The 21,616-nt window shown below is 39.9% G+C and overlaps 1 protein-coding gene across 4 annotated transcripts in view; it reads right to left on the reverse strand.

Moving 5' to 3' along the window:
* Positions 1-4,171: 4,171 nt before the first annotated feature.
* Positions 4,172-21,616, reverse strand: part of RABGAP1L (RAB GTPase activating protein 1 like) — a 516,407-nt gene continuing 498,962 nt past the window's right edge. For all 4 annotated transcript variants that reach the window (XM_080648354.1, XM_080648353.1, XM_080648356.1 and 1 more), the window contains 5 exons: positions 16,294-16,398; positions 13,982-14,065; positions 11,504-11,575; positions 7,218-7,415; positions 4,172-6,235 (listed from right to left, as the gene is read on the reverse strand). In XM_080648354.1, the coding sequence (XP_080504480.1) occupies positions 6,083-6,235; positions 7,218-7,415; positions 11,504-11,575; positions 13,982-14,065; positions 16,294-16,398 (612 nt within the window). In that variant the 3' untranslated portion in view covers positions 4,172-6,082. The remainder of the gene's footprint in view (positions 6,236-7,217; positions 7,416-11,503; positions 11,576-13,981; positions 14,066-16,293; positions 16,399-21,616) is intronic.

Here is a 21,616-nt window from a genome sequence, read left to right on the forward strand (position 1 = left end):
CATGGTTGCGTCATCAGGGACCAAGGGGTTGTGCTGGGCACGTGACGGCGCCGCCAGGGTTAAGGCTACTAATAAAAGGCGCCACACTCTACTTTCGCTGTGGTTTGTGGCCCGCGCCCCCTCGCCCCCGCCACTGACCGTTCTGCAAGTCTGCAGTTCTCACCCGGGTGTGGATTCTGGGACTGTATCCGCTCTGCTGGCTCCCGCCTCTCAGTAAAAGCCCCTAAGAAACCAACCCACTTGTCAGGTGTTTTAGCCTCTGACAGCCTCAAAACATCTGCAGCACCTTTGAGAGTGTAACCACTAACCACTGAGAAGTCCGACAGACCGCAGTCCCTCAGCTCTACGTGTCGCCCGAGGCAGTGATTAGAATCAGCAAGTCAAAGAAAAAAGCTTTTAGAAAGATGCAGGTTGATCCTTATCCTAGCAAACAAACGGGAGTACAATTCGAAAGCAAATGCATGAATTTCACAAACGTGAAATGAAGTCTAAAAACAACAAAACTAAGTAGCCTAAGGTGTTACAAAAATCGGGATAGTCTTACATGCATAGCCCATGGACACGGACAATAGTGTGATGAAGGGTTGGGGTGGGGCAGGAGCAGGGTGGAGGGGGGCAAAGGGAGGGGGTGAGGAACATCTGTAATACTGTCAACAATAAGTCTCTTGTCCCAATGCCTCTTCAGGTCCCGTTTGGCCTTTGGTACCTATAATACAATAAAATAAGTCCCTATTTCCTTTTAATTGTCTTATTATGAAGCTAGCTTGAGAGTTTCTGTTACTTGCAACCAAGGAATCTCTAGAGCAGGGGTGGGCAAACTTTTTGACTCGAGGGCCACAACGGGTTCTTAAACTGGACCAGAGGGCCGGAACAAAAGCATGGATGGAGTGTTTGTGTGAACTAATATAAATTCAAAGTAAAGGAGTGGAGGGGAGAGCAAGAGAACCGGATAGAACAGCCGGATCCGGCCCGTGGGCTGTAGTTTGCCCAAGGCTGCTCTAGAGAGAGGAAAATAGGGCCCTTGGCAGTTCTGCTGTACAGGACATCCTGCAGGTAGAGCCTGGAACAAGTTCCTGCGTATTTTTTCTTTCTAAGCTGACTGGAGTCCAGTGTCAAATAAGAAGTGCTACATAAACACTGGGTTCCGATGATTCAGAATAAAATCAACTAGAAGAAAACAGAAAAGACAGATATGGACTTGGGAACAAATGTTTATTACTGCTTAATGGGGCCAAAGGGGCAACACAAAGCATTGAAAACATCACTGGCTCACAAAAACAGTCACCTGTTGTTACCTTCTGGGTTGCATTTGTTTATTTCACAAGGCTCCATTCACGCATGAAAACAAGCTACTAATCCAATTCAAGTTCATAACGATTATAAAAGTAAACATTTTGGGGACAATGTACAATAAATTGCACTTTCCTTAACAAGCATTACATTTACATTTGTGGAGTGTACTATGCATAATACATGGAATTATGGAGACATCTAATTGGTCAGTGTTTATAGAGGTGAGAGGCTGCTCACTAACATTTCTTTTGTAGTCAATCAGCACTGTCGGGGCCAATCAACTCCTTTATCCCAGAACCTGTTTTCATTAGAGAAACCACGGACAAAAATCATACTATTCCTGAAAATAGATGTTAGATAATTTCTACTACCTCCTCAGCAAGGGAAAAGTAGGAGTTGAAAGAAAGGAAGTGGGGCTGACTGAGAAACTCTTTTCTTTCATTTGAATTAAGGATCCATATATTATGCAAAATACCAAAAATAGAGAAACTGATGTAAAAGGCTATTGGGACATCTTGGATTCTGGGACCATCTCCAGCTTTATTCTTGTGCTTTCATGACACCAGAGTCTTGATGCATTTATAGCCTTATAATTCAGTTTCCTATATTTTATTCCATATATAATATATACTTATGTTACAATGGAAAAGATTTTACATGTTAACTTATTGCCAATGAAAACAAAAGGAACTTAAAATGTTCATTTTCTACTCAGTGATTCTTTTTTCTTAAGTTTTTCAGAATACCACTGATGGTAAACCTGGAATGAGGTGGGGAGAATGGGACATGTTGATGAAGATGTTTGTACAGCAGGTAACAAATTCATTTGGAGATAAGCTGGACATGTAGTCTTGTAGATGGAAGTTGAGAAGGGGACTCCTGACCACTGACTGGAGTCACTCCCTACTTGTAAACATCCACTTTCTCATTACAACTCAAGATCATCTCCTATTGAGGTGCAGCCCCCACTGAAGTATTCATTTTGGTAGCTTTTGAAAGACAAGGAATTCCTAAGGTAAAGGGCTTTGCCTTTACTGTACAGAAGCCACTATGAGAGAGGAAGGATGTTTTGGAGCAGTTCTAGTTCAGTGTGACCATGAGCCTGGCAACTCCAACTCGAGGGCAAGAGCTTTATACCCCGTAGTTAACAGGCCATTGAGCCGTTCCCAGCCCTTCTGTATTCAATTGCCATGTATGTATTCAGGTGCATGGTACCTGGGTCACTCTATAAAATTTTACACACACAAGTCTAACTGTTCAAATCAAACAATAGTTTGTCCATTCTCTCATTTATTTATAACGGAAGCAAGAGAATCAGAGCTTTTGTAAGTATTGTTTTTAAAAGTTATACAATAGAATCATCTTGTTAAGTGTTCTTTTCAAGAGAGATAAAACAAACAAGGTATTTAATTTTTTAAAAGCTCCTTTGTCCCTTCAAGGGGTCCTGAAATCAGACACCCACCTTAGCAGAATAGTTAGTAGAGCGATTTCAGCTAAAGAAAAGGAAAACAGCCCCTTACCTCAGTTACATGGGATTCTCATCTGCAGTACCTAATCAAGCCTCACCTCTTGTGTATTCTCGTTTTACTCACTTTGGCTGGGAAATGAAGCCACTCGTTATTAACTGGAAAGTAGTTTAAGAAAATAGAGTAGGGGATTGAGAAAAATAAATAATATATAGTATGAAAGAATGAAAACATTGAATAAATGAACCAAGATAAATACGATTAAATATCCCAACATCAGTACAAAGACTGCTTTTCTATTTTACTATGGAAGTTTAAGAAAGCCAATGAAGAAGAAACTGCCAACTTAATAGGAGAGGAGAATACAGGTATTGGCTGCATGTTAATATAGGCCATAGGCGTGTATGGTATTCCTATCAGTGTTTCTGAAAGGCTCTCATATACAGAACATTAGGTAACAGAGTTTGTTTGGTTTTTTTTGTGTGTGTGTGTGTTTTTTGTTTGTTTGTTTTTGCATTTAATTATATGTAACTAAATATAACCAAATTGTGCCATGGCTCAGAATGTGGGTAGCTAGCAAATTATGCACTGCAAAATTCAGCTTGGTTTCTTTCAGCTTTAAAATACGTGTTAAATAAGATTTTCAAGATATAAAAGCTACTGAATTGAATAATCAAGTTGAAGTTCATTCCCTTCATTTATTTTGCAGAATTTAATGAAAAGAGAAGTAATCACTTTTCAGAATGTTGCAAATGTTAGATTCTGGAGGAATGTTTTAGATAATGTGTTCTAGGAAAAGATAAAGAACACACTATAATATCTGAAAATTTCCTGGATATTTGGGCTAGTTAATCGCTTTTTAAAGGAATCAAGAGAAGAGTAGCAATTCTCAAATATACTTCAAAATAAGTGAAATTAAAACTAGCAGTTAATCCTAGGATGCATGAGTTTTAAACAACAGACGGTGAAGGACATGTGGTTTGGGATAATGCTGTTATAACATATTGTTTGAATAATCATATCATATGCCATATTTTGAATTTTCTTTCTTTCTATCTTTACTGTTGCTACTGACCCAAAGGCATTGCAGTGAAAAAGTTTAAACTTATGGTACCCAAATATACTCAAATATGATATGAAACTGGAAAGGAAAAAAATCTGTAGATTACCATTAAAATCTTTAAAAAGAAAATGCAAAAGATTCATTTATTAAACATTTGGAATGTATATACCTGGTGATTTTGTTTAAAGAAAAAAATGAAATTTGACCAGGTTTACAGATAAAGACTGGACCTAGAACCATTCTATTTCTCCCTCAACTACTATTTACGGAAAATTATGCAATTTAGTCATTCTGTGGAATGTGCCAATTTTTGGAAGTTAAAAAAGCTCTGTATAGTAAATCTACAAGATTCACAAAAGAGAAAAGAACATCTTTAATTTAGATGGCCATTTGATAAGGCAACTTGTACAAGGCTTCTTGGTATCAAAGCATAAAGTATCAATAACTCTAACAAATTATACTAAATGATTTACAGAAACAAGTACCAATATGCAATTCTCTAGGCATTATATTTTACAAAAATAAAAAATAAAAATAAAAAGATTAGGTTTTCTAAACCACCATGTAGGGAATGTTAAAGTCAACATAAACACTGGAATGCTGGCTTATTTTCATTTTTGGTAAAAGGAAATGAATATAATGATGAAGATGTCAGGACCCAAAAAAGAAATGCTGTAAGAAAGTATTATTTCATGAGTGTAACAAGCCTATAAACACTGATGAAGGGACTTCACTTTTTAGAGTTTAATGACCATTTTAGAGGGAAGCAAATTGTAGTGTGTGCTCCTGGTCAAGATGACTGTTACTTGATCTTTATCCCCAGAAGTGTGTTAATTTTAATTGCACCATATGGCACAGATGAGAATCACTCTGGCGATACAGAGGTTAAGATCGTTTGCAAAGAACATGTTCAACAAGGAAGCCAAGGATGAGTGTCAGTAAATGTTACTGACAGTAGTTGGGTTGGTGGAAAAAACCAAAAGCTGCCAAAAAAGCGTAGGAAATGGTAAAATTTGTTTTGCCCTTACCAAAGGATTTCCTGTGAGGACTATTGATATATACATGTTAAATATAATAGAAAAAAATATTTCCATCAACTTTTAAACAATAGTTTTCTTTACCTTTCCATGAGATAAGTATTTCTATAAAGGTTTCATATTCAATCAAAAATGTTACAAATGCATTTGCAGCCTCATCTAGGAGTACCAAGGGCACATTTTTGGGGAGCTATAGAAATTAAAAAAAGCTGCCTAAGATTAAACTAAGATGATGTGAAGCTGACCTCCATTTCCCCATTTCATAACTTTGACAAAGTTACAGTATGTTAGTGTTTCCTTAGCAAGCATATGTCAACATTAAATGACATTCTCAGTCCCTGTTTCTGAACACAGTGGCTAAACCTAGATCTTTCTAGGCTTCTCTGGTAAAGGTTTCCTAAGGCTACAGCTCGCAATGTCCACTTCGACTTGACATTTGCTAGCACGCACAACTGTGTTCATATTTAGGACCTTGCAATTCCTGTGTGGAGTTCTTAAAAGGACCTGTTAGAACACCAGGGTCAAAGTGATTTATTTCTTCCTGTGTTTATCGAAATCTCAGTTCCTTTTCTCTAGTGTGACTTCTCAAAAGCCTAACTTATCCTATGGTTCTTGGCACTTCGTTTCCAGATGCACCCAGCATAAAATGAAATAAACTAACTTGCTTTAGGGACTGTTCAATCCCAGGTCTGTCCTTCCCTCCAACGGTCACTGCTCCCCAGGACTTCACTTTCAGGAAGAAGCCTGACAGTGGTCCTGACCAGCCCCACAGTGTGCTTTACCTGAATAAATCCTGAAAAGCTAAGAGTTTTAGATTTCAATTTCTTTTTGTGTGGCAAATATCATCTTATCACTTCAACCTTGGAATAAAAGACATCTCCATTTTTATGTAAGATAAACAATATGAACAGTTAGTTCTCAATAAAAAAGCATGTAGTTCTGAATTACTGATTTCCAACTAAATAGCAGGCATGTAAAATAATGGGTAATACTAGGATGGATCTGAACATGGCCTTCCAAGAAGAAGCTCGAAAACAGGTATTCAACATAAATCAGGTCAGTTTCAATAATATCCCTTTGAAAGTGGCAAACAAGAAAGAGTGAGAGCCACTGAAAGAGCGGGCTTGCTTCCTGGCCTCCTTTACTTTCTTTCTTCAAAGGGGCACCTGGGAGAGTCTCCGTCGCTTTGATCGTTGTGCTCTTGTGCTGGGCTGAGGCAGGAACTATGTGCTCTCTTTGGGTGGCTGGGTGCTCTGTGGCGGCTGCAGCGGCTGGGTGCCTGTGGCCGTTTTGATAGAGTTCAGGGTTTTGCTAAACCAAGAGTTTTTCGCAGCTTGGATTTCATTCATGAGGGCCCCTCTCTGATGTTCAAGTTCCTAATTAAAATAGAAACAAAATAAACTGAGTTTTATAAATGTTTTCTCTCTGCCTAAAAATCCAGTAGAGCTTCTTGGCATCCCCAGGTCTACAGAGTCATAGTTCTCCTCCCAGAAAACCCAGGAGAAATTTAACTGGCTTCTTGATGCAATAAATAAATAAATAAATAAATAAATAGATAAATAAAAGTTTACAACCACTAAAAACCAGAATCTGTGCCTTCTCTGAACAGTTAAATGAAACCTCATGTTATCTTTTTATTCACCCTGCAATTTAGGTTACAACCTGATATAACCTGTTTCAAACCACAAATAAACATAAATATATGGATGGGTTGAATTTTTACTGACAGAGTAAAGCATGAGTGAGTTCTAGTTCCAAACACATGGCCTTTGCCCTGAGAACATACAAGGTCAGGCAGAGACAGCTAAGGACACCAGTGTGTGTGGGTTGGAGCCACGGCAGGACATGGTGGGTATGATTCACTGAAGAGGAAATGCGGAATGGGGGGCAGTTCATCAGAAGCCAGGACTACTTTCTAATTATGTTATCCTTCGATATGGAAAGAGATTATGGAGAAAGGAATTTGGCCAAATCAGGTAGAGATGAAAAGAAGCTTAAAAAAAAAAGGGGGGGGGGGTGTCCAAAAATGTTCAACCATCGGGGGAAGAATAAACAGAGAAGGTTTGGCCTTTCATTTTCCAAAGTGACCAAGTTCAACAAGAAAGGACCTTGGCAAAAAAATTGCAGGGGAAACTAAAAAAGTGTATGCTTATGTTCTCACAAGATATAATTTTAATTATTAATATTCATTTAAATCTATGTGTTTATATCAGTGTTTAAAAATAATGACAAACACCTAACTATGCAGGACACATTCTTGGGCAGAAAAATGTATTTATCATAACCCCTATGATCCCGAGCTAAATATGTATATTCTAAAGTCCTCAAATATCCCAAACCTGTTATCGAGTCACCAACCTGGATTTTACACTTGGCCTCCACCAGCTGCAGTTTGGTTTGTGCCAATTCCAGCTCCATCTCCCTCAGCTGCTTCTTAAGTGAGTCCTTCTCATCATCTGATTCAATCCCCTGGTCCTCTCTGCTTATGGCTGCTGGCTTCAAAGCGCCCTCCTTGCTGAAAATGTCACTGCAGTGCTTACAGGCCATCATTTTACCCTGAAATATCCAAAGGAGATAACCAACATCAAGCTGTATTCCATAGCGTAAATCACTTCCTGAAACAATATGCGGCTTGATTTTTATTTAGATGCTGTTTGTTGCCATCAAATGCAGGCCTATTTCTAAAGGTCACTATTTCCCTTATGCTACAACCAACATGGTTACAGTCAGCACAAAACCCAACTATCCAAGACAGATGCCCTTTTTCCTCTAAGTATCTCTAGAGAGACTGGGACTAGACAGTATTACAGCCCCTCCTTGACATCTGTTGTAGAAATGTTGTACTACCATTACTCTTACTAGATGCCAAGCCCCATCCATCATGCTCTGCATGCAGTATCTCATTTAATCCTAGGGCTACTGTGTGATTAGGTACCATTTTCACCCCCTTTTATAAATGAAGAAACTCAGCATTTAAGTAACTTGCTTAGAGTAGACTAAAGTCATTATGACTAACCTGAATCTACCCTTGCAACAAATAAAGTGTAAGTCCTTTTGTTCAGCATTAAGCAAAGATGATCACTACTGTTCAAGGTAATAAAAGTAACTCTGACCTGGACTGCCAATGACGGCATAACCACCACCAGACAACAGCAACTCTTTGAGAAAAGAGTGCTGCTATTTGCTTAAAATATCTCCAAAAATAGTTCAGAGAGAAAAGATATCACATAATCTTTCTATTTCAATGTCCCACTGTTACAGCAAGCTCAATGTCCATAACCCTAACTACCCTCTCTTCACACACACGCAGCAGCCCTCCCCCTTTGTGTCATTGTGCGCATTGCCACCACTGAGGCCTGAAGACTTGGATGCCTTTTCATTAGCTTCTCCTTCATTCCATTTCCAGCTGCTCATTAAATTCTTCCTCTGACATGACCAAGCTCTCCCTATCCCAGGCCTGAATCCCTAAAATCACCTTCTCAGCCTTCACTTGTTTCTTTCTTACCCCATTCATACTGTGCTCTTCCAATTCCTGCCTGATTAATGTTCATTAGAGACTTAAAAGATATCTGATAGCTCTCCTAAGGACTCTGTGCTGACTCAGACAGGCATATAGCAAGTGTTTGGTATATGTTTATTGTTGACTAAATACTTGTTGATTAAATAAAATGTTAAAGTGGTGGCTTTGATCTGGATTTTAAGTGATTAAAAGTTTACCAAGCTGGGTAAGCAGTGTCATTAGGCTGAACCTTATAAAGGAAGCAATTAATCTCACAAGAGGGAGGAGGACATTTCAGCAGAGAGGAGACTGTGTGCAGCCTCAGAGAACTGCAGGGAGCAAGACGTTCAAGCAGAGGGGAAGTGATGCGCTAGTAAGAGGTACTCAGTGAGATGAGTTCTCCACAACCACGTTGTAAAAGTCCTGAAACAGAATGCTCATGAATCCTGGTTTTATCCTGAAGAACATTCATTCATTCACTTCACCAAATCCTGTGCTCCATGTTGGAGTAGAGCAATTAGCCTCATGGAGCAGACATGCTAATGTGTGGGAGAGACCACAGATTCCCACCTACTCCCTTAGTAACAGAAATCTCATGTTATTTGGGCTGGAACATGCCCAGTTAAAAGGTGCCATTTTCTAGACTCTCTTGAAATTAGGTGTAGCCATAAGATTAAGTTCTGATATGTATGGCTACTTAGAGAAACTCACCCAATTGGAGGTAGGCCCTTGTATCCTTGCATCTTCTTTGGCCTAAAATTCCACCATGGAATGTGGGTGTGATGGTGGAAACTCCAGATGACAGATTTGACTTTTAGGTGACCTTGAGAATGGAAGCCCATGCTGAGGATATGGGTCACTAAAGTTTGGACACTGGTGAAACCAAGGATCTTTTCAGTCCTAGACTTCTTTTACATGAGATAATCAGCATCTTTTGTGTTTTAGTCAATGTTATGTTGGGTTTTTTATGTGTGGCCTACCTAATTCTAAATGGATACATAGGGTGATATAGTCAAGTTTATATTTGGGAATGATCACTCCGATTACAGTGTAGAGAATTAACTGGAAACAGGATGGTGATAGAGGAATGGTGTTAGGGGATGGTGTTACAGGAGGATGAAAAAATCAGAAGCTATCATCACATCATGACAAATAAGAGCTGAAGAAGTAGGACTGGAGAAAGAGGAGATAGTGTGGTGTAACGGCTAAGTGTATGGATTGAAGAGTCTGACTCCCTGAGTTCAAATCCTGGCACAACCGCTTATCAGCTTTGTGACCTCGAGGAAATGAATTACCTGTTTTAGAAACCATCATCAACAAAAAGAAGATAATAAATTGGTAAAAAGAAGATTATAGTGTCTATCTTCTAAGGTAGTTAGGAGGGTTATATGGGATAATACATTTGCAGCCTCATAAGTGTTGGTTGTTATTCTTGATTCTAGCTAAAACAAGTTCAAATGCCTCTTTCTAAATGTCATGGCCTTCCATTAGGTAACCCCACCTGTTAGCCAATAATCTCCTCTATTCTTAATGCATACTCTAATCACATCAGTTTCCTTAATGAAATACTGAAATGCTCATTCCTATTTCTGGGCCTTCAACTCACACTGTTTCTTTCGGATGTCCTGTTTTAAATCTTTCTAACTGAATTCTACCCAGCCTGCTTTAGTCCAACCAAACCTGAAGTCACCTTTGGTCTACAGTTCTTATGATTTTGCTTTTTCTATAACTGATTGTCAGTGTCATCTAACTCAGCACCTACTTACTAGTATATGCTTTTGAATTATTTCCTCAATGTTTTACATGCATCTATATAATTTGTTCCTTTAGGAAAATTCTGAGCTCTTTGTCATGTATAATTTATGTAAAAAAAATCTAATAGCTGTGCACATAGAAGATGCTCAATAAAACCTTTATGGAGTGATTAATATAAATCCTTGTTTCTTTTTATTTCCACGGAGATTTTTAGTTCAGGATAGTTAATCCTTTTAGGCCAAGAACTCCGTCAATTGAGTCTTGGTCATTGTTTCTACAAGGTACAAAGAGTGATAAAAGTTAAGTAGGGGTGTGAGGGGTAAAGGAAGAGCAGAAAGGGAAGATTATGAACCCCAAATTTAGCAGGTTTGGGGAGGGAGACCACTAACTCTATGTTCACTAATAATCTCAGACTGGTGTTTTATAACATGAAATAAGAAAAACACACTTTTAGAATACAAAGTCAGAATAAAGTTCATATTTTCATTTCTCATGTCTCAGATTTTTAGGTTATAACTTACTAAAATATGCATTTATTGTGTGCCAAGTACTAAGCTAAGCACTTTATATACATTATTTTATTTAATCTTCAAAATGACCTTATGAGGCAGATACTGTTCTCTTTTACAAAATAATAAAGTTTAGAGAGGTTAAATAACTTGCCCAAGTTGTTAAACTATATGCTGTAGTCCCTAGAATGCATAGAAATTACTAGTATTAAACCTGAATATATTCAAATAGAATTACATCAGGTTTCTAGAGCACTGGTCCCAACATTACTTCTTAAGAATACCAATCCATTTATTTGGTTTACTGTTGTTTTCTACAGAATAAGCAACTCCTTTTTTCAAATAATCAATACCACTAGGGGGCAGCATATAAATAAATGCTACAAGTTTTCTTTAAAAACAAACCTCTAAAAAATTGGTGTTTGAACCCAACATGTGTTTTCCAGTCAAGTTCTAGGTTAACCATGCTGTTTACTGTCCAAGAGAGTGATGGAATGAAACTGCGGGGTCATACACTGAAGCACTACATCAGTTCAGGCACAGCTGGGATGCACCTGCTGAGGGTTCCCAGGTTTCCACCATCCGAGAAAGCTCGGGGCCTCCTGTCACGATGCTGACACCCACTACCTGCCTGTGATAGCCCATAAGACTTATGGGGACATAACTCTCAGCTGCAGGGAAGAGAGATACTATTCTCCATGATTCCTAAGTTCTCTACAACACCGGGCAGCAGAGGGAGGGGTGGGGTGGGGGGGTAATGTGCAGAAGCCATCCTGCCTGTGGGGCAGCATCACATACTGGGATGGATCCTCTATCAGGCACTCCCTTAGGACTGTGAATATGGAAGAAAGTCTATCACTGAACTGCTCCACTCTCCTCACCTTTACCACCTCCAGCTCCTCCTTGCTGGCTGCTTGCTGCTTCTCCAGTCTGGTGCTCAACTGGGAACAGATCTAAAGAAAAGAAAAAAAGAGTCTCCATACTGGACAATAGAATAATTTTTACAGCGCGTGCACATAACTTTACCAACTCCTGTGTTATCGCATCTCTGCTGCTGGAAGAAATTGTGCAGATGCGGTCATTTCTGCAGTGAGCAGCCGAAGGCCTGGGCGTGTCCCTGTGTGGAGCACTATCTTAATTAGTAGAAGGAAACACATGGGGAAGATGTGAGTTCTTTCCATCTCTAGCCTCGTGACTGTTCCAGTGAATTCCTGTCCTGCTTCTGGAATCACTCTATAGAATCTTTGCTGAGTATCTACTTTGTGCAAGATGCTATTTATGCTGGGAATTGGATGAAAAGCAGTTTGAACCAGAAATGTCTCCTATCTACAGCCAGGAAAAGAGTCTCTGTTTTCAATGACAAAAATTTCCTTAAGAAGTGGCAGAGTGAATAAAATTTTTTAAAAAGGTTAAGTGAACAGAAAATAATAGACTAAAACTCTCATCAAGTGGTTTGGCAACACAGCATAAAACGTAAAGCCTGGGCGTCCAGTTCTACTACCTTCTAGTATTATGTCCTTGGGAAATTCATAAGCTCTCACAGCCTCAGTTTCCTCCCGGCCAGAAAGTGTTGTGCTGTGAAAATCAGTGGAAAATACGTACTCAAGGAGTTTAGTATAGCACCTGGCTGGTAAGTGCTCATTAAATAAAATCTCATTATTACTGATTCTGAAATAAGGTACTAACAAGTACTACAACAGGTAGAAATAAATGCTTTAAAACCAAAAAGAAAAATTGCTTTAAAAAATACTGAAAGTGCAACTCTTATTGAACTTGAGTGAAATTTAAATTTTTAATTTTTTGAGTAATGAAATAAAAGAGTTAGGGGATGTCAAATTTTCAAGTGCAATTCGGACTGGCAACATAAAAGGTCTACCTCTATTATCAAAACAGGCACTAAAAAGAAACCCCATTTGACTCAAAAACAGTCCTAGATGCCAGGGCCTGCTTGTGAAGTTCAGTCTTGAATTCTCCAGGTCCACACCTGGAGATAACAACATTAAAGAGAAACGATCACCCTAGTAATTTTAAGCCATATACCCTTTTAAATAAATCAAAACATTCTGAAATTTAACCAATTCCAACTATAGAATGCATTTGATCATGTTTTATGTCCTAATTATCTTCAAACAGATGGGCCTGTTGCCTTTAACATGACTTGAAGTGCTTGCCAGATAATGTTCAACAACAGTCCCAAGGACTGCTATTTGCAGAGTGCAGCATATGGCCTAACGTGGTGACAAAAACTGCATCTGCAGCGATGGCAGGTTCCACAGCACATGCCTGTAATGTTCCTTGTACTGGTTAATGTCTAACCATGCCCTCTCCCACTTACTCAAATTCAAAATCTTATGATCACTTTCAATGTTTTCCCTCATTCTAGCAAAACATGGCTATCTTTTTGTGGCTCCCTCTCCTCCACTTTCGTCACTACTGATTTTAGTCAGGGTCCCATTTTTTCTCACCTGGACTCCATGCTTTGCCTCTTACTGGTCTGTGTCTCTCCTGTGGATCCCCACTTGGTTCCACATTTCTCACTGGGACACAGTAGTGCCAAGAATAAGTCCCAGATCATGCCACTTTCCTGCTCAGGTGTTCCTACTACAAACAATTAAGTCCAAACCCCTCAGCTATCCCTGAAGATCTTCCTTAAACTGGGCCCCCACTCACCTATGCTTTCCTTCTGTATTTGATACTCTTGCCAAACTAAACTATTTCTGTCCACTAATCTACCTCCGTGCCTTTGCACATGCTGTTTCCCCATGGCTATCCTCTCCTCTCCCTCTCCACACACCCACATCTCACCTGGCTGCTGAAGCACAGCTCACATCAGCCTTTCTCCAGGGAGGGTCCCCACTTCCCATATGCAATAAATTCCCCTTCCTCTTATTTATACACAGATATTGTCTCCCTTTACAAGGCCATATAGCCAAGTGGGAAAATGAGTTCCCACATTCTATACTGGGACAGCAAAGGACACACTGATCCCCTAGCTACTGCCATTTGATACAATCACTAAACTTTAGTCCTTGGCAAAGAGGCAAATGTCACTAGTGTGTTCTATAGGAAATTAGCTTCTGAGTAGGGCAGAGACAGGATCCCCGTGGTAAAATAAGGTTTCTTGTTCCTCTAAATCTATCAAATATTGTGAACAAACAACAGATTGTTTTGCTCAAATAAACCTCCATGTTATCAGCAAGCGTGTCCAACCACTGCCAGTTTCAGAGGAGAAAATAAGCCAACAAATTTAATGAATGCAGTGCAGTCATTGTTCTGGAAACACTAAAAACCAAAATATATTTCCCTGAAGAACAACAACAATTACCTTCATAGCGACAAAAACCACAGTGGTACATTACCTGTTTGTACTCGGCAATGATAGCTGTAGTCTTCTTTATTTCATATTCTGCCTTCTCTAGCTGTTTCCTGAAGACTTCTTTTAGCTAGAAAGAGTGAGAATGAAAAACATCAAGACTCAGTCACAATCTTTAAATAATTCCCACGAACATCTAGATTCAGGTCTGCCTGAACCAGAGCCAATGGCAAGATAAATACTATAACTATATAAATTTTCCTCCTTGAAGCTGTATCTTGATCATTTGAAAATCCTCATCATCTCATGAGATACAGAAATCTTACTTTCTTTCCTGTAATGTATAAGACACAGGAGCAATCGGATTATAAAACTGCTTATGCTTATTACTTACTTTATAAATCTATTGTTAATTGTCGATTCAGAAGCTACATTTATCCTTATGAGAGTCTAAAACAAAACCTCAAGGCCACATTGCCTGTACCCTTGATGCTATATGATCAATTACTGAAAAAAACATTTTAAGCCTTCCTCTTCATATCCCCAACCGTCACTGCTGTCAGCTCCCTGAAGGCAGGAACAAGGGGCTCTGGGAGTGGAGTCAGAAAAAGATGGAGAAAGATGAGAGCCCTGGAGGCCAGGAGATTCAGGGACTAAAGAAACAGTGACTTCAGAAGGAGCTAAGGTGATGCATAAAGGAGGTGCTTGTTACAGTCAAAGAAATACTGAATTATGAATGCTAAACTTAAAACCAGTTATTTTTGTAATCCGGCAGCTCTAGAATTCTAGGTATAGGGGAAGGTGAAGATGATGAAAAGGCTCAGGTGCCACCAGATAGAGGGGGAAGAAATCAGGACTTCCAAGTTGTTGACCAAACAAGCAAACAAAAGCTTTGGGATGCTGTGATGCAGAATTCATCTGTTTATTCTGATCATGTATTTAATGATTAATCTGTATGTGAAATTTATTAGTGCAATTTATAATTGGGCTCATATCATTAGATTTCTGAATTTCTTCATATTTCCTACATTCTAAAATTCTGAAAGCAATTTGTAGGTTATTCTGATTCAAACTTGATTATTAAATTAGTCTCTATTCTCTATCTTACATAATGTAAGGACACATGCCATTGCCTTTTCCGCTCCTATCACAGGGCCCATGGCCCTCAGGACAGACTTAGAAGGCTGTGAGGTTTTGACACTTAATTCTCTGAGCCATAGTTTCCACTAACAAATCTCATGAGGGTACCATAACGATTAAAACAGGGAAGAAGCATGGATTAAGTTCACTTGCCAATAGCTTCCCCTTTACCTGAGGTACTAAAGTGAGCCCCCAAAAGGTAGGAAGTAAAAGAAAAACAATACCCATCAAAAGGCCTACATCAAACTGGATAATCAGGCCCTGAAAATTTTCAAGTACATAAAAAAAAAAAAATGTTGGTCCAAAATAGTCCAAAGTCATTTTTTCATTTTCCAAAATAATAATAAATAAATGCAATAAAAATCATAGAACACTTTTTATAAACCCTAAAAGGTGCTAAATGATACAATCCTTCATTAGTAACTTCATTGGAACTTTCTCTGCTTGGACGTAGGTCTTTGAAAGGCTTTGTGTCCTACTTGATATTTAGTATTTTTGATATCTCAGAATGAAAGATTAGAATAAATGAGTTAATCAGCCTGGCTGGACGGAGAGAGGGAAACAGCCTGCTCTTCCAGGTTCCCTGGAAGAGTGTCGACTCCTGGGGCGGAGAGGCCCTGCCTGTCCCCAATCCAGGACCTTTCAATGGAGGCGTCTTCCAGCTGAACAGCTTCCTCACTCATGGAAGACTGTCAGATGCTAACTTCACGGCTGGTTCCCAAAGGGTTTCTTTTATTCCCGGGGAGTAAGGTTTGAGAGCTCTGCCAGGAACGCTGTTACATCTCCTTCCAAGGCATGAATCAGGAAAATGAAGTGTGACGGATGGAGGCAACTCCCAGCAGAGATTCTGTGGGCTTTGAGCTTCACAATCCTCATAAATTACTCCAGAGAAGTCAATTACCTTGAGATCCCACACGAAATTTGCAGATTTGTCAAAGCTCTTGGATCATAATCCCAAGTTACTAAACTTAGAGAAAAGTGAACACGCTGGCTAGACAGCTCAGTAAAGGCAAATTCCTAAAGGTTGCTCGAGGGGAGAAACGCTGCCTCCTCTTCTAACACCTGCAAAGGGAATGTTGAGGCTCGATGCCACTCACATGGACTGCTTCGATGTCACCCTTGATTTAGAATAAGATGATTTCTTGTCTAAAGTATGAGTCAGCTCCACATACCTGGGTAACGTACCTGTGTAGAGGAAAGCCCGCCTGCGCCTGTTACCTGAGCAGTCTCTTCCTCCTGCTTCCTCTTCTCTTCCTCGGTCTCCACCAGCCTCTGTTTGGTCAACAGGAGCTCCTTATTCAACACGTCTGCCTTGTCTTCCGCCTGCAAATCAGAGCGTGTCACAGTCATAAAGACAAAGACGGTAAAGGGAGTGTATTTACTTCTCCAACTCTAGCACCTCCTGTTCCAACATCACCACAAGCCATTCTTTTTGTTCCTCGGTAACCCTGGGATGGCTGCTTTCACTGAATGCCAATGACATACCAGGCCCTTGGCACGCATTATCTCTAACCCTCACAAACAATGATTATTTTACAGGTAATGGCAGTGAGGTTTGCAGAGATCAAACAACCCGACTGGGGCACACATCTGCAATCAGAGCCATGATCCGAATTCAGACTGGACTGGCATCAGAGCCCATGCTCTTTCTAAATGCTCCTTACACATTTCAGATGTCACAACAGAACTCACTCTGACGCTGTGGAAATGGTTGGATGAAGGGGGTGGAGCCTTTAGGGAGGATTCTAACCAGTAGCTCCTGTGGGTGGGTTCAGAGAGGGTGAGCAAGAGAGAGGCTGATCCATGGACCAAAGATAGGTGAGAAAATTCAAAGATTGGCTGAGCCCCACCAGTGTATTCACATAGGACAGTGTGTATAGCAGGGAGAAATTAAGACCTAAAACCTATGATAGAACCCTGACCAGGTATCTCAGTTGGTTAGAGCAGTGGTCAGCAAACTGCGGCTCGCGAGCCGTGGTTTGCCGCTCTGTTGACTAATGAGTTTACCGACCACTGACCTAGACTCTCGATTCCAATAATTACAGGCTGTTGTTGTTCCTTGTGATTAAGCCCCTATCCCAGTGGTCGGCAAACTCACTAGTCAACAGAGCGGCAAACCGCGGCTCGCGAGCCACAGTTTGCCGACCACTGGTAGAGCATCATCCTGATATGCCAAGTTGCAAGTTTGATCTCCAGTCAGAGCACATACAAGAATCAACCAGTGAATACATAAATAAGTGGAACAGCAAACCTCTCTCTCTCAAAATAAAATGAACTAATCAATAAATAATAGAGTTCCATGAGGAAAAGTGAAGTAATCTAAACAGAAAAGACTGTATTTCTAGAATGGCCAAGAAAAGCTCAGAAAAATACTCTGGTCTTAACTCAGAGGCAGAGCCCAAATTAACCAAGAAAGCACTGTGTGTTAGTTTCACACAGTTAAAAATGTGCCTATTTTACACGCTAGGGCTCTTACCCCTTAGATCTCAGCTTCAAGTTCACATGTGCAGGGAAGCATGGCTGAGCCCTGCCCGAGACCCCCATCTAAATTAGCTCCAGTTTATTTAACTTTGTCATACTTCCTTTGACAGCACTTAGCACAGTCTGTAATGATAAATTCCACGTGTCATTTACTTGTCTTGCCCACTGGACTTTAAGCTGTGGGAGGCAGGAACCACATCTCTCTGTGCATCACTACAGCCCCGGAAGCAAGCCCAGCACGGGGAGAGAGTAGGTACTCGGTATTTGGCGAATAAGTGGATGTGGCTCTGAACGTCACTACAGAAGCAGACTGTGTGGAGTGGAGATGGCAGAGAGCCACAGGACACGTTCAGCAGAGAAAACCACCGACGCAGAGGATGAAAGCTATTTGAAAAAGCTGTCCCTGGCTGACAGCAGCAAAATGTTATCCAAGTATCTGTGAACACTGGCCAGGTGGCCTCCTGTCTGTTTCGCCGTATCTGCCGCATGTCCAGATGGCCAGGCCAGCACAGTCTGCTGGGTGCTGGCAGGGAAACCACATCCAGCTTCTCTGTTCTCACTGTCTGATGTTCCTCTGTACCTCAGAGGTTATAGCTCTGTTTTCAGATAACTTTGAAAGTGTCAGGTACTTAAGGTGAAAAAGTCCCTTTTAAGGACACTAATACATTAGATTTTAGGGGGGAATCTACACAAGAGCATCTTAAAATTAGAGGTAGACCTCAAAAATGCAGTTTTGGAAATGTCTATAATAAAAGAAAAAGAAAGCCACTTTCCAGAGGAAATTTTTAATAAACAACTAAATATTTATGATGAGAGGGCCTACTATTTTTATTTCACATTTTCTGCTACACATTCTTCTCTAGGCCAAGGAAAAGCAAGCTCACTGGATTTCTACTGCTTTCAGTCTGACATCTGCAGAAATTTCTGTGGGCCCCATGTGGGAGGAGCCGGAGTTTCCCAGGAGGCTTCATCTGAAGTTTCTCCTCTATGTTAGGCTTCTGTGACTTGAATGTGAGAGAAACACTGCACTTTGTGATTTAATCACAAACCCTCCCATCACCTGATCAAAAGGCTCTACCATCGGGATGAGGAGCTTTCAGAGAATGTTTCTCAAAGAACTAGCCAGTTGTCTCAAATAAAACAAAAGAATCTGCCACTTAGTACATGTTTCTGGTCTAACAGGAAACATGATGTGGTTAGGAGGGACCTAGGCACTTTCGTGGGAAAGTCCTGGCTGTCTCTATCCTGTGTTCCTTGGGACCAGGAAAGGACAGGCAGGGCCTGAGAGCCGGGGGCAGCAGAACCAGAACTGGAGATGTATCTGTTCACGTTTCTAATCTTTCTAATCGCTGAGAAGCCCTTACTGAAGGAGTTGAGGGAGGGTGAGTTCTCAATAGAGAAGCTGTGTCAGAGAGAAACACTGAGAACCTTCGTACCCAAGAAGCCTGAAGCCTACGCTAACATGACAAGGGTAAGGAGTAATTTATTTTTTTAAAGTTCCTAATTACATAATTAGTGTTAGTTTGCTTTACGTATTATTTCTAATACAATCTTCTTTCATATTTGTTTAATGTTTTGCTGTTTTAATGAAGAGATCTGATCTTGATCCACTGGGAATGGAAAAGTACTAGGCCAACTGGGTGAGGCAGACTCGTAGGTGAGAGCCCTTCCTTGAAGCTGCCGGGCGGGTCACCTATCCTGTGGGGACAGCTTTTTGGTAGGTGAATAAGCCCTGCTCGGCAGAAACTGCAACATCAGGAGGAGATATCCATGAAATAGCAATTTTTATTCTTTCATCCAGATAGCAAGCTTCAAAAGGCAGGGGCCAGGTCTTATTCTTTAAAAAGAAGGAGAAAGAGAGGTATGAAGGGAGGAAATAAGAGTAAGAAGGAATAGATGAAGGAGTTAACTTTCTTCAGGGGCTGCTCCAGTATTTACATGAGCTCCTAGGTGCTCGGCACTCAATTATTTCAGGAGTACCCATGGAGCATCCTTCCAGACTGATCCTCAAAATGGATTTTCTTGAAAAAACTTTTACATAATTAATTTTTATGATTTTTATTTGTAGATAATATATTTTTCTTTAAATAATATAGTTTAAAATAATATATTTTTATATTTAAATCATTTTAAAGTAAAATTTTAAATATCTTTTTTGTGATTATTAAAAAGTTATAATGTATATTGTTATCTAACCAAGGGTGGTTAAATAATTTATATTTCTTATAAAAGATTATTAATTAAAAAATAAAGGTATAAAGAAGAGTATAAAAATTAGATTTACTCTTATCACCCAGAGATATCTAGTAGTAACATTTTAATGAATTTCCTTGTCAGCTTTTTTCCTGTCCAGGTATATTCTATCCTCCTTCCCTTAAGGATGGCCCTATGCCAGCCTTATCCTTGCAATTTAGATAGATACAAACATTATATAGAAATTAATTTACTGCCCTAGCCAGTTTTGGTTCAGTGGATAGAGCGTCAGCCTGTGGGTCAAGGGCACATGCCTGGGTTGTGGACTCGATCCCCAGTGGGGGGCGTGCAGGAGGCAGCTAATCAATGATTCTCTCTCATCATTGATGTTTCTCTGTGTCTCCCTTTCCCTTCCTCTCTGAAATCAATAATATATATATATATTTTAAAAGGTTATCCTTAAAAAAAGAAATTAATTTACTTTAAAAATACATATATTATATCATTATCTTCCCACTGTTTTAAAAATCTATTTCAAAATGACATTTTACAAATATGTTTCTGTTCTCCCCTTCTATTGGACATATACATTACTTCTATTTTTCATTCTTATAAGTAACACTGCAGTAAATAACCTTGTATTTATATTTTTGACCAAATCTCTGATACATATATAGGGTGACCCCAAAAAATGTGTACACACACTTTAAATAATTATAAAGGCAGTGTTTATTAAAATACATCTCATTTTCGAAATTGAGCTATTAGCTGTTAAAATGTGTATATATTTTTGGGGGACTCCCTGTATATATGCCAGTTTCTTCATTTATAAAGTGGAAGATTAAAATAATAAAGTCATTAGGAAAATTAAATGAGATAATGCTTAGAAATCACTAATATAGTGCTTGGTACATAGTAGGTAGTCAGTAAGTATTTAATTTCATTATTTTTAAAACTTCTAAAGGCATACCAAATATACTACCCACACAACTTTCAATTTACAGCTCTAGCTTATTTCACGGAACGCCCACTGAGGCCAACTGCTTAAAACATTTTTCATTTAGCTCACCATCTCAAGAAAACTATTAATAGATAAAAGATTCAAAATGACAGAATCGGTTCTGAGTGAGGGCCATTTGGAAAGCTAACAGGGAACTAAGAATTTCATTACAGTACTAACTCACCACTCTAGTCCTATTAATACAAAACTGTAACAGCTGTGGTCTGGTGGGGTGTGGCCCTCATCCACGGGAGACGCCTCCTCCTTCTTTGGTTCTGACTCTTAGTCACATACTTTTCATACCAACACCTTACAGACAGACTAGCTGCATGAGGTTTGCGGTTAAAAGGGCCATCTCTCTCCCACCCTGACTGGGCTGCTTTTTCTGCCTTCCGTATCCGGCGTTCTGAGCAGCACAGTCTTTGTTTTATTTCCTAACTCTGTTTGGTGCTGACTCCTTCAGCTTCCACCTCTCCCCGTTAGCACTGTTTCCTTCCGAGTGGTCTTTTCTCCCACCTTACTGTGGTTAAAACTTGTGAGCTGCAAAATCAACTGTGTACATGAGAAAAAGAAGTTGTGGGTGAGGAAGCAAGATGGTGGCGTAGGTAAACACCTAAACTGCTGCCTCGCACAACAATTTCAAAACTACAACTAAAAGACAAAACGTCTATCACCCAGAAACACGGGAAAGCTGGCTGAGTGGAAGTTCTACAACTAGAAGGAAAGAGAAAAAAGCATTGAGACGTGCACAAGCGCTGAAAAGCTGAGGTATGGAGGCGCGCGAATCGGGCTGGTGGCGGGCGACTGGGTGTGCTGCTTTTTTCAACCCGAAGCGAGACAAGCTCCCGATTACTCTGAACTCCAGTT

This window comes from Plecotus auritus (genome assembly GCF_963455305.1).
Source record: "Plecotus auritus genome assembly, chromosome: 12".
Classification (NCBI taxonomy): domain Eukaryota; kingdom Metazoa; phylum Chordata; class Mammalia; order Chiroptera; family Vespertilionidae; genus Plecotus; species Plecotus auritus.